The 14,850-nt window shown below is 30.6% G+C and overlaps 1 protein-coding gene across 2 annotated transcripts in view; it reads right to left on the bottom strand.

Moving 5' to 3' along the window:
- LOC142320425 (tetratricopeptide repeat protein 17) overlaps positions 1-14,850 on the bottom strand; it is a 55,566-nt gene that overhangs the window by 13,968 nt on the left and 26,748 nt on the right. Inside the window, exons 10-13 of one of the 2 annotated variants that reach the window (XM_075358169.1) lie at positions 14,438-14,486; positions 10,791-10,831; positions 7,794-7,860; positions 4,095-4,158 (exon numbers count right to left, since the gene is read on the bottom strand). In XM_075358169.1, the coding sequence (XP_075214284.1) occupies positions 4,095-4,158; positions 7,794-7,860; positions 10,791-10,831; positions 14,438-14,486 (221 nt within the window). The remainder of the gene's footprint in view (positions 1-4,094; positions 4,159-7,793; positions 7,861-10,790; positions 10,832-14,437; positions 14,487-14,850) is intronic. The other variant, XM_075358170.1, reaches the window with a different exon arrangement.

Below are 14,850 nucleotides of genomic sequence, written 5' to 3' on the forward strand. Positions count from 1 at the left end.
GAAAATTGATTTCTTATAAACAGTTTGATTCAAGAGGAAAGGGAAATAATGTAGAAATTGATTCGAGATTGAAATACGGTAAAAAGTTTGTACAAAAATGTCTGAAAACACTTTGTTAACAAGTTACAGTTAGCAAAAAACTTTGCCAGGATTATAAGGTGTCTATAAGGTGATTAACTTGATGGGTTTTTATATTTTTGTCTTGAGCAATTGGATAACAGAGTTCCCTAGAACTGAATTTCCTGTAGTTTTCATGATATCCAATGTTAAACAGCAAAATTTATGATGAAAAACCACATTTTTTAGGTTTGAAATACAATAACTTTGTTAAATAATTAATAAATAAAGTTGTAAATTTTATTACAACTTTTATTCAATAATTCTGAGAAAATTATGTAATAAAAAGTCTATGAAAAACAAAAAAAGTAATAAATTTTTAATATTAAAAACAAAACAGAACAATGCTATGAATTAGTAAAAATTAAATATTGCTGTTTTTAGTACAATAAATTTAGACCTTTGAAAAATTAGGTTGATACATTAACTATATGCTTTGACATTAATTTGTATATTACTGACTGTTGTTATAAAATTGTGGTTACATGTTAATATAAACATAAAGTGGTTAAGTTATTTTTGATGTAATTTAGACTGTTCAGTTACTTCTGGGAATCAAGATATGTACCGTTTTTGTGTTCTAAAACTGTACCTACATTTTTCCAATTGAACTAAATTTAAAAAAGTGAAATTCTGTTTTGAAAAATGCCATGTTTTCACTCGAGCAGATCATACTATGATTTTTGTGTGTAGCTTATGCGATGGAAGTGCTCGGGTGAAAGAAAACTGACAAAGGTATGCTGAATGATTAGCAAACCATAGGTTATTTTGTAGAATTTTTAACAATCTTTGTGAGAATGGTACATTTTCCAGTGCTCATGTTTCATCTGACTGTCAACTGGTACAATGTGATAAAGCGGGAAAACATTCTTCAAGTGGTACGGCTTAGTCCTACAACAAGGATGTGAAGAATTTCTACACAACTCAACATTTCACAAAGTACTATATGGAGGACATTATATACTCACAGACTGCATCACTAGTAATCAGGTGTAAAGATATTGCATGGTGGTTATACGTGTAAATAGAATTAACGATAAATCAGAAAACATTACTGAGGATGGGCTTATGCCTGAAAGCGCTATAATGTAAAGGAAATAAAGGTTAGAATGCTTCTTTATTTCTGTATCTGAAGGATTGGCTGAAATTCAATATATATATGGGTAAAAAAAATATACACACACGAGGTTTTAAAATAGATCTGTTTTAAATTTCCCATTCACATATGCAATGAAAACAGATGTAGCTTGCGTACCTCAGTTATTTCAATCAATAGTCAGCTATCAATAACTATAGTTTAGTCATTTTGTTGTTAATTGCTTATATTTATCCATTTATAATGAGTGCTAGAATTACTATACATAAAATACTATACATAAAATAACTAGAATTATATACAGAAGAATTGAGAGGAGAGTGGAGGAAGTGTTAGGAGAAGACCAATTTGGTTTCAGGAAAAGTATAGGGACAAGGGAAGCAATTTTAGGCCTCAGATTAATAGTAGAAGGAAGATTAAAGAAAAACAAACCAACATACTTGGCGTTTATAGACCTAGAAAAGGCATTCGATAACGTAGACTGGAATAAAATGTTCAGCATTTTAAAAAAATTAGGGTTCAAATACAGAGATAGAAGAACAATTGCTAACATGTACAGAAACCAAACCAGTAATAGTAGCAATTGAAGAACATAAGAAAGAAGCCATAATAAGAAAGGGAGTCCGACAAGGATGTTCTCTATCTCCGTTACTTTTTAATCTTTACATGGAACTAGCAGTTAATGATGTTAAAGAACAATTTAGATTCGGAGTAACAGCACAAGGTGAAAAGATAAAGATGCTACGATTTGCTGATGATATAGTAATTCTAGCCGAGAGTAAAAAGGATTTAGAAGAAACAATGAACGGCATAGATGAAGTCCTACGCAAGAACTATCGCATGAAAATAAACAAGAACAAAACAAAAGTAATGAAATGTAGTAGAAATAACAAAGATGGACCACTGAATGTGAAAATAGGAGGAGAAAAGATTATGGAGGTAGAAGAATTTTGTTATTTGGGAAGTAGAATTACTAAAGATGGACGAAGCAGGAGCGATATAAAATGCCGAATAGCACAAGCTAAACGAGCCTTCAGTAAGAAATATAAGTTGTTTACATCAAAAATTAATTTAAATGTCAGGAAAAGATTTTTGAAAGTGTATGTTTGGAGTGTCGCTTTATATGGAAGTGAAACTTGGACAATCGGAGTGTCTGAGAAGAAAAGGTTAGAAGCTTTTGAAATGTGGTGCTATAGGAGAATGTTAAAAATCAGATGGGTGGATAAAGTGACAAATGAGGAGGTATTGCGGCAAATAGATGAAGAAAGAAGCATTTGGAAAAATATAGTTAAAAGAAGAGACAGACTTATAGGCCACATACTAAGGCATCCTGGAATAGTCGCTTTAATTTTGGAAGGACAGGTAGAAGGGAAAAATTGTGTAGGCAGGCCACATTTGGAATATGTAAAACAAATTGTTAGGGATGTAGGATGTAGAGGGTATACTGAAATGAAACGACTAGCACTAGACAGGGAATCTTGGAGAGCTGCATCAAACCAGTCAAATGACTGAAAACAAAAAAAAAAAAAAAAAATGAGTGCTACAATTTGTTATCCTACTGAGTGTGAAGTATGATGAGTGATCTGATTTTTGATGATAAAAAACAATTCTGCAGCTGAAATTTACAGGCAATGGCATTTTTGGGCCAAATACTATGACTGATGCTAAATAAGATGATGGTAAAATTCACTTTGAGATTTACATCAAGTGAATGAATGTTCATGATGAAGAATATAGCAGCTGGCTGTTGGTGACAATGGATGATATGACTGAAAGAGTTGAAAAACATTCAAGAAATCTAGCATTTCACTGCGCCTCAGTTTTCTTTCATGTTTCCTGATTTTTGACTTATGAAGTTTTGATTGAAAAAAAATGTTATGCTAGATAGATGGTAAGATGTTAATCAACATATCTAAGGAAAAATGTCTTTCTGCATCACATGGAATTTTGCAGGATACAAAAATGACGCTGATGAATTGTTTGGTTGCATTATTACTGCAGATGATTCGAATGTTGAGACAAAGCAGTGGCTGATGTAATGGTGGCATTCATCATTTCCTAGATTGAAGAATTTCAAAGAAGAGTGTAATGGTAATGAAAAAATCAATGAAAAAGTAATGTTAAAAATTCTTAGAAGAACTACAATAAAACAAATGTGGGTTGGTATGACAAGGGATTTTCGTTCTTGCATGATAATGTAATGTGCTACACATGTCAAATCACAGTGAGGCAATTGGAAAATCTTAATCATCCACCTTACAGCCCTGACCAAGCTCCCAGTGCTTAATTTCTTTCTTTTCACCTTAAACAGTGGGATGATGTTGAATTAAAAAATGGTGTTAAGTCATAGATTAACTTTTCATATGTTTTAGTTTTGTTTTTATTTCAAAATGTATCTTACTTTAAAAACACACATTATATACACAGGTATACAAGTGAAAGGGAGGAAACATGGTAGTTTGAAAGATATTCTTCAGTGATTTGGACTATAATTTAAGATTTGATAGATATTTCAGAATTTTTTATTTGATGACCCATAAATGTGGTAGTTGTTGACAGATTAAGGAAAGGATAAAAAAAAGTAATTTGCTTTTTCATTTTTGAATAATTAGAATGAAATAAAATATGTAGATCTGTTTTAAATTCAAAACATTTAAAAATGTTTAATTCTTTAATTAAAATCTTTTAACTTTTAATTCTTTAATTAAAAATTAAATTTTTAAAAAATTTAAAAATATCAAAGTACTCTAGATAATAAGATAAGTACAAAATTAATTAGGTAACCAATATGAGGAGTTTCAATCAACAATAACAACTGAAGAAAATAACAGTAAGAAAAACCTTAATGAAGCATTTTTTTAACATGATAATAGAAAATTACCCTGTTTGAGGCGGAGTGTCATTTGTGTACTGTCCAAGCTGCATCCATGCAGATACAAGTGATGCTAATAAAAAAAAAAAATAAAAAATGAACATAAATACAGAAGAAATAAAATTAAATGCGCCATAAAACTATAAACCAGTAAAATTTTACATTAAAAAAAAATATGTAAAAAAATTTTACAAAAAATAATACTACATATTCTATTTAAACATTGTATATTATATAACTGAGTAAATATCTAAAAAGATTATACTCAAAATACAGGCTATATTTAAAAGAATATTTTACAAAAATCACCAGAGCATAACTATTAATTTTACTGGTTTATGGTAACTTAGTGAATTGTAAACATAAGTGGTCTGATACAGGTAACATTTTCCTTTCTTTTTTCCTGTTCAGCCTCCAGTAATCACCATTCAGATAATACTTCAGAGGATGAAATGTATGAGTGTAGTCTTTTACAGTCTCAGTTCGACCGTTCCTGAGATGTGTGATTAATTGAAACCCAACCACCAAAGAACACCGGTATCCACGATCTAGTATTCAAATCCGTGTAAAAATAACTGACTTTACTAGGACTTGAACACTGGAACTCTCGACTTCCAAATCAGCTGATTTGGGAAGCTGCATTCACCGCTAGACCACCCCGGTGGGTTAAATGATTTGCCAATGGAATGATTTACCACACAGAATACACTGGTTCTCGTCTGATACAGGTCACCTGTAAGTTGGTGACTGGCTCTGGGACAAAATTAGGGCTGCATTTAGAAGGGCTGTTATATACAATTTTCAAAAACATTGTTTTAAAAACAAATTAATTAATTGCTATAAATTAATCATACAAACTGTTTCCCAGTGATGTCATTGGTGTATTATTTGTACATTAATTTAAAATTAGTTCTATAAAAGGTCGCTCATTCTGTCCTACATAGTAAATACTTATCTACATTCTAGAACAAAGCTATATGATTACGAATCATTTGTAAATTTACAGTTGTTAGTTTATTATTAATTAGATATATGGGAGAAGAAATGTAAGTAGATGGGAAGGTGCATAGGTGGCAGGAAGGCTTGGAAGCTTATTAAAGATTTGAGGAATGATGAAGATTTGAAAGCCAGTGTGATCAGTTTGAAGGAATGGGAGGAGTACAATAAGGCTTTATTGAATGAGGAGGGTATGTACCTAGTTAATTATAGAGAAGTAGTATCGGATGTACATGATATTACTAAAGATGAATTGGTGAAAGAATTGAGAAGGGTACAAAATGGGAAGGCAGCTGGGCAAGGAGACTTGCTATTGAATTGGTGAAGCATGGAACCACTGAATTATTAGAACAGATTTGTAAAATGTTTAGTAAGTGTTTAATGAAAGGGGATTACTTACTAAAAGAATGGAATATTGGTTATATTAGTTCAATATACAAGAAGATCTGTAATAATTATAGAGGCATTAACGTCACTAATTCTTTGGCAAGGTTGTATGACAGAATATTAAAAGAGAATTGAAAGGAATATTGTTGATCTGAAGGAGCAAAATGGTTTTAGGACAGGGCATTCATGTTTGGATAATATCTTTACTTTAAGACGGATGATTAAGAAAAGAAGAGAGAGGAACTTGGCAGGGCACATGCTTTTTATTGATTTAGAGAAGCCCTGACAATATCCTGCTATATAAATTATTTGAATTTCTTGGAAATGTAAACTTAAATGAGGTTTATGTCAGAGCAACATATAATTTATATAGAATTATGAATGTCTAGTGAAAATGGGGAATGATATTGCAAGATGTTTTAAGGTGACCGAGGGTTTGAAGCAAGGCTGCTGTTTGCTCCCCACACTGTATAAAATATATGTGTAAAAAGTGTTAAAGATACAAAGAAGAAAGTGCAGAGAGATGGGAATAGACATTGGAAACAATTGCCTGTATAATTCTTTGCAGACAATCACGTGGTGTTGGCTAAAGATGCTGAGGATATCTGTATATACTAAGGAAATTAAGAGAGGAATATCTTAAAATGGGGCATGAAAATCAATTTAAGGGAAACAGGATACATTGTAGCGAGTAAGAAAGGAGGATTTAGTTGTAGAGGTGAAGTAGATGCAAAATTGTGACAAGAAAAAGTACCTGGGAACACTTATTTCTAACGATGGAGGGTGTGAGATTGATATCAGAGCTAGGATTGGTCAGGGAAGAGCAGCGATTCAGAATTGAATAGTAATAAAATATTCTGGTTATCAAAGATGACAATCAGAACCTATCAAATGTTGTATAATGTGGTATCTGAACCTATTGACTTATGGCTCAGAGTGCTGGCAGATGAGCAAAAGGAATAGAGAGCGTTTGGAGGCTTTGGAAATTGAATTTTTCAGTAGAGTGTGGCGACTTTCAAAACAGGATCAAACAAGGAATGAGGAATTAGAGACATGGCAACTTCCATAATTAAAAAAATTGAAGAAAAACAATTAGTTTGGTATGGATATAATAAACAGATGAGTGAGGAGAAGTTGCCAAAAAGGGTGCTAGATTATTGTCCTGTTGCGAGAAGGAAGAGAGGTAGGCCAAGAAAGACGTGGAGAAAAGGAATGCAGAGGGCAATAAAAGAGAGAGAGAAATGGTGGAGGGTGATTGGATGGACAGGAAAATAGGGAGATGTGGGATGCAGAGCAATCTGTAAGAACCTCGCTTACAGTAAAGTAAGGTACCAGTTGATTCACAGTTCTGTTAGTTGTAAGCAGATATCAAGTCTATTAAAAAACCATTCGTGTGCTAATCTAAGTGATATCTTTAGGGGTTTTTCTATTGCTATAATAGTTATATTTTTTGGTACATTTTTGAAAAGTATTTTCTGTTGTTTCATGTACTTCCAATGATTAAAAATAAAATAAATAATTTCTTAGGGGGCAAAGAAATTAAGTGAGTGCAAAAAATTACGGTACTGAAACAACGCTTAATGGAAACAAGAAATCGGATGACAATTTCTTTATTTCATTTTAGTGAGTTCAGCTTTATTCCAGTAAAGCTACTAGCGAATCTGTCAGTGCAGTAACATACATAAAGAAGATACCTAAAGATATATTTACAGATAAAGGAGCAGTCAGGTTACAGTATTCCAGACAAAAATTGCAAGAGAAAAAAAATTTAATTTTTAATTCAAATTAAATAGTTTTATGAATTAAATTAACTATAATATCATTTCATGATGTAAACATGATTTATACATACTTGTGCTGGACTCTTTATTTGTGATACAAAACTTTTAAGATTTTATGAGAGAAAGGAATATTCTCAACAGTTGCAGGATCAACTTCAGGAATTATTAACATACAAGCAAATCTGGTTACACCACAGTTATTATATAATGGAAATGATACATTCTTCTTTAATCTATGATCAGTTTTCACAATCAACATACCAATATTGTAAAACACAAACAATGGTAAAAAGCAAGAGTAAGAGTTACTTCAAGGGGGTTGAACATGAGGTTTCAAACATGTAAAAGACTGCTAATGGCAGTTTAAAAACAAAATATTAATATCTTTAATATGTTGAATAAAATTTTTACTTAATTTGGCAATATTAAATAAAATAATCATTCAAAAATCACTTTAATTACAATACAGACATGACACCAATGGAAATACAGCAACAGATTCAGTAGAGTACTAATACACATTTTAAATTAGTTATATACATACTTAAAAGGTGTGGTGTAGTGGTCTCCAACCAGCTACCATCATCAGCAAGTCCAAGTGTTGTTAATAACTGAACATAGAAAAAAAATAAAATCAGTATTTGTTTATTATTAACATTACATAATACTATAATGTTAAATGGAAAAAGTTAGGTTAAAATTAACAAAAATGTAGCTAATAATGTAATCGCTAAATTAAAAAAAAAAGTATTCATGGCACATAATATTGCTAAAAACCTTTTTCTTTACATATATGACTGAAATTCAATTTATACCAATAAATATTTGCTTCCTTTAATATAAAATGAACTAAGTACTACTTAAGGAGACAACAGCTCCTCAACAAACTGTAAGAGAAAGTAGATACGTTTTAAAAAAATATTAATGTAGGCATTTTACTAAATCTGTCATCAGTGACACATTATACATACAATGCGCAATGATAGGTAAAAATAGTATGTATCTGGTGTGAAATTAAGATGTACACAAATAAAATGCATCATGTAACATCGGTAGGAATCAGTTTTAAAGTTTACTTTTTCCTGTAATATAAAGATTGATTATGAGTTAATTAAATACTCATATTATTTAAATATTTGAAGCTGATTACAGCAGATGATTGGTAACAGTGGCAGGTGATGGTGGTAATGATAATAATAAAATAAGTATTAAGAAAATATTAAACAGTTTTGCAACAGAAAGGTTTCTTTTATTTATTCTGAATAGGATAATGATAATGAATTATCTAAACGGTAGTTACCGGAGGCTAAACAGGAAAAAGAAAGAAAGAATAGGATAATGATAAATTTGCATATGTCATGAATAGCAATGGGAAAGAAGGGGATAAAAATTTAATAAATCAAAATGCACAATAGCGAAACAAACATGATTATTAAGTTATTTAATTAACCGCTTCACTGAAGGTGTTTTGAAAAAAAAACAAAACTAAAAATATGAACACTTTAATCCACATAAAAACTACTTTTCTTTATAGTGGCTTTCAATTTTAACACATTTTTCATTGCGTTTCATTAGCTTCTTCATTCATTCCTAAAAACACAGTAACGCCATTTTTTAAATCATCATCAAACCTTAGGCCATTGCCTTGGGTGAAGAAAAAGGAAATAATTGCCGAGAGCTGAGTCTGGGCCATAAGATGAATGATTGAAGATTTTCAATGTGTGGCCTGACATTGCCAAGAGAAAACAAAATTCTGCTTGATAGCGTCCCAAGTCGTTTGTTTTTTATAGCTTTTCTAAGATTTGTTAATGTTTTGGCATTCACAGTAGTTCCACAATCACTAAAAACTTGACAACCGGCAGCCATAAACTTCTTTACCGAACATTCTTGTTTGAACTTTTTCAGTCCGATGGTGAATGCTGCAAACGCGTTGACTGCCGCTTTGTCTCGATGTTTGAATAACAAATCCCAGTTTCATTTCTAGTAACGATGCGATCAAACAATTCATCACCTTCATTTTTGTAATATCGTAAAAATTCATGCACCGCAGCAAGATTTTTTTTCTTGCGTTTGTCAAGTAACATCTTCAGCACTGGCACATAATTTTTTACAGATTAATTTTTCAGTTTGAACTTCATAAATCAAAGATGCGAAACTTCAAAGACAACTGCGATACGGTGAAGAGTCAGTTTTATTGCATTTTTTCATCAACTTTTTCAGTCAAATCATCTATTATTAGACAGCCAGCTGCTACATTCTTCACTATGAACGTTCACCAAGGTACTGTAATAGGCGTGTTCAAAAAGCATCAGATACTTTTTTTTGAGAAGTATTTAAATACACGGGATAAAATTTGGTTGAATGCAGTACTTGCATGCATGCTGTGTATGCATGTTTTTTTTTTAATTTCACAGAGCATAACAGTTGTTGTCCAACAGCCACTGTACGTGCTAGTGTAACATTTTATTTTTATTTGGTTCATAATGATAGAAAATGTTGAACAATGTTACTGTATCAATGTTCTGCAACAAGCTTGGTGGTACCCAAAGAGAAATAATTTTTAAGATTTAAGAATGAATGAATGGAGTTTATAGGAATTAAAGAGCGACATAAACATTTTCAAAATGGCTGAAGTCGAGTTGAGTATGACCAGTGTACTAGTAGATCATCAAAAAGCCGCAACCCAAACATCATTAACAATATAAACAGTTTTTGATTATGGAAAGTTGTTTGGGTGACCATCCTGGGATTAGTGATGGTTCTGTAGACATGATTTAAACAGATCATTTGAGAAAGCGAGTACTATGCAATGCGTGTAAAAGATGCTTTTGCTTTAACTGAAAAATATTTGTTTTGATGTTATATAGTATATACTGGAGTGTGCACTAAATATCCAACTTCTCTAAGGCTTTGATAATCTTTGCTGAATCTTCTTTACCAGAAACTAAAACAGTGAAGGTCACCCCATCACATTTAAGACTGAAGAAAGGAAGATAAGTGTCAAGTGAATGATGCTAGATTTTCTTTTTATAGCAGAATTTTTTTATTATAACTGGAGGTTTTGTATCAACTTTTGATGCAGTTCAGTGTAACAGACCTAACCTACGGGAATCATGCAAATGGCTATTACATCTCAATAATACTGCTACTCGTTTGTCACACGTAATCCTATTTCTTGGTCAAGCACAGAATTCTTTACATACAAAAGGCTTCTTTATTCATCAGACAATGGTGCCTTGTATTATCTGGCTGCTTCCTAAGTTCAGGATGCTGCTGTAAGGTCCTGATTTTGTCAGTCGGAAGGACATAGAACATACTGACGAACATTACAGCACACCCGGTTGCTGTTTTTCACAAAAGTGATAAATAAAAACGTAATAATTTATATATAACACATTTCTGCAAAGTTACTGCAAGCTATTTTTATAAAACTCCCATAAACAAGAAAATTTCCCTATCTAACTCAATTAAGAACTAAATTAAGAGTCTGCTCATTCCTAATAAAAACAAAAACTTAACTAATTATAATGTATTTATTTACCTGCCTTTTATCTTCAAGCTCAATTCTTGGACAAGAATTAACTGAAAAAAAAAAATTGTAATTAAAAAACTTAAGTTGTTATTTAAGTGTATTTCTATTATGATACTTTTTGTTACTAGCATAAGCATGAATCATATCTTTAAGTACAAAAAGATATAAGAATTAGTAAAATTGAATTTTACATGAAAAATGGGTATGATGTTTCACCACAAATGGTGAAATGAACAGTTAATGTAGTTTCTTTAATTGTGTCATACAGTTAGTGAAACTTATGATCTTTACCCAATTTAAAACACATACACACACACACTTTATTTACTTCCTTTTTAATGTACAACCAGAAAAAAGTAGTTAATAGCAATGATAGGATTCTCAAAATGTTTCTATTATAATATTAGTAATACACAGACATGATTTTATATAAATAAAAATAAAAGAAATCTTTCTCTGCAGGAGTTGTTAAATAAAGTGGTTGATTTTGGGTTTTTGATGTTTAAGCTTCACTTAATAGGCATCTCATCCGCTAGTGTATGCATAAAAAAATGCAAATCATTGAAGAGTTATATTTTGTGAAACAGCTAATGTTAAGTTTTGAACTGTATTATAGTTTTTTCTGCATAATAATTTTGTTATGGAACATTGAAATTTTCCTAACTACTGGATAATATCTTTGTTAAAAAAAAAGTGTTAATACTTAATAAAAGAGATTTCGATAACTGTTCAAGCAACTTTTAATATTTTACTGAACATAATTTGCAAGTGGCCATCTTAAGAAAAATTACTACTTTAGCTATCAGTGAAGACAGGAAATTTTATTTTTGCAAACCGAGCATTTTAACCAATAATGTAGTAAATTTGTAGTTTTGTAGAGTTAATAATAAGATGGAAAAAGGGTTGTGAAGAAAAAAAGAATTTCCAGTAAAACTGGTAAGAATCTCAACAGTTTGTCAAAAAGAGGAGTTTTTAAGTTACTTCATAGTGCTACGGACAGAAAAACTACAGAGGTTTAAGTCTCCAGTCTACTATGCTTATCTGAATAACTGTATTCATTAGTAACATAACTGCAGACATTTCTGCTAATTTTAATGAAAATACATTTCTTAACAACCCTTTTTCCAGCTTATTAGTTAAAATTGATTAAACTAAGCAATCCCCAGATAAGAAACAGAACCTATGTGGATTAACCTCCACAACAGAGTTGTCATAGACAGTTACAGGAAGAGTTGCCATACATGGAGCTAGGACACCAACTACCAAATTTCCATTAGACCTATCTAAAGAAAAAATGATGAAAAACTAATGGTGGAAGGGAATGATCAGTCTGCAGAAGGACTCTCTGATCAGGATAATTAACCATTCTGCCCAGAATTGAGTAAAGTGGTAACTAAAACATTACTATAAGAAACTTTATGTATGTAGAAAGAATAAAAAAGGAAGCTTAGAAGGTTTTGGTAAGGATTCAAACTCAATACTGAACATGGAAAACTCAGAATGACATAAGCAAACTGTTGAAAGGAAAGGGATATCTAATGAAGATGTTTACCATAGAGAAATTTGATGTTTTGAAAAGCTGTAAATAGTTTTTGTTATAACTACACTGTAAATAAAAAAAAAATATATAATTTCTCATTCATAAGCCTATCTTGTACCATTCATTGGCAATTTAAATTATGTTTTTATGGTAAGTCAAATATATAAATTAATTGTTATACAGTATAATGTAATGAGGCATTCTATAGAAAATATGAGGTGAGATCAAGAAGTATTAGACCTTATTTTTTATTGCATTAACCAATTGGAGCATAACCAATTGTGAGAGGGATTGTGATCGAATGTGACCTTGATTCAAACTGGTTGCATATGTTTCACCGTTTTGCTGCCATTGCAGCCAATTGGTACTTAACAGCTGTGAAAGTAGTGCTCGTCATGTTTTCAAAAAGATTGAATAGGTTAAGCACAGATAATCTGCATTCAATTTTGTCAGAAATTTGATCACATACAAGCAAGAGACGACAATAATGCAGATTCAAACATTTTGCAGAACTTTCACCTGCAAAAAATCCTAAAAAACATCAAGTACGTTTGACAGATTGTGATAAATGATTGTTGAATAATTAAAGAGGTTGAAGATGAAGTAGGAATTTCAACTGGCTCAGTGTAATCAATTTTAATGGATGACATCAGGATGTATAGGTAAAATTTGTTCCAAAATTTTTCGCTCATGAACAAAATGAAAAGGAACAGATTGCACAAGACATGCTGGAATGTGGTAATAGTGATGCTGATTTTATGGAGGAAAAAACTGTTAATAAATTTAGATGCTATTACCCTGAGACACAAAATGAATTTATAGTCAGTAATTTACTAAATCAATTATTATTTTCACACAGGAATGTATAACATATTACAACTAGCAAACACATAAAAGCTACGTATAAAAGATAACATATATAAACTAAACAAATAAAAGCTACTTCTACTAGTAAATAACAACCAAAACTTATCATGAACCATGAACACAGTAATTATGATGATTATTCAGTTTCTTAAAAAGTTTATTTTTTTTGGGTGAACACTTTTTCTTATCATTACCCGAGCCAAAAAAGTAACAAAAATGCCCCTCCTCAAGAGATTAAAATATTAATAAAATAAGGTTAAAACTAAGATGAAAACTAATATAATAATAGGATTAAAACTAAAATAATGAAAGAAACGAAACCATTAAGATAAAATATACAACACGAACTTACAAAATAAAATCAAAATTTATGGCTGCTTAACAATAAATTTTATGAAGTAAATTGATTCTTCTTAGAAATAACAATACCCGGTCTAGTACATTCTTATTATTTCCTAGGATATGTCACATTTAAACCTAAATATATGGCAATAATCTAAATATATAAACCTAAATATATAACAATTTTATAACAAAATTTTGAAAAATTGATTAATATTTTGAAGCCTAACCATTAAGTAAATGTGCGAATGACTGATGCTGAAGTACAGCTGAGGCTGTGCTATTTAATTCTTTATAAAAATTTGTGGCTTATTATTTCAGTTCAAACTTTTCTTCCCTAGAAAAAAAAAATTAAAAAAAAGTGATTAACATCAAAAAATGGTTGTTATAACTTTTTTATATTGAGTTAAGAGTAAAGTTACATATAAGAAATGATGTTAATATATGCACAAAATCTATACTGTTCTAATGGTCAATTAGCAGGACAGGATATCATTAAAACCAGATTAACAGACACTAAATCTTACTATATATTTACTATTTCAATTCATTAAAAGGTATTTGTACATTTATAATGCATATTGAAAAAAATTTTTCTCAGCTGATAACACTGTGTTTACAACTAGTAACTTTTGCCAGAAGGCAAATTTTCCTAACCATTAAAAAAATATTTCTTCATAAAATTTATGAAAGTTGATTAAGAATTAAACAAATAAAAGAATGCTATAGCTGCACTAACAAGACTGAGGCAAAAACAGTAAAGTAACAAGTGTTTTTCTTGGACCGCTTGTCACATATGAGTTAATAAAAGGTAATTATAAATCAGATTAATAGCAATCATCAAATGATGTCTTGATGGTTCATAAAAGAGAGATAAATTTTTTATTAATGAAATAATGCTACGTACCATCATTGTGACAACTAGAATGACATTCTCCATTTATTACACTGGTGACCTAACAAACAAGTTTTAAATTATTAAATCAAGAAAAATCAACAAACCTAGCAAGAATTATAATTAATAACAATTAATATATTACAACAAACAGTTTAATTTAGTTGCTTTGCAATGCCTACGTCCTAGTTCTTATTTGCTACCACTTAGGATAAGTAGTTCAATGTTAATCAGTGGTAATGGTTAATAAGGCAGACATGTGATTTCTATCTTAAATCACCTTTGATCATAAAGAGAATTTGCTTTAAAATACAAAATAGAACAAACAGCATTTATGATATTCATATTTTGTTTCATTAAAATAATGATTGCTTTTTTAAAGTACATTTTTTAAAAGTATACATAATTTTTGGATATACCTGGGT

The sequence above is a fragment of the Lycorma delicatula genome, chromosome 2 (genome assembly GCF_047948215.1).
Source record: "Lycorma delicatula isolate Av1 chromosome 2, ASM4794821v1, whole genome shotgun sequence".
NCBI lineage: Eukaryota > Metazoa > Arthropoda > Insecta > Hemiptera > Fulgoridae > Lycorma > Lycorma delicatula.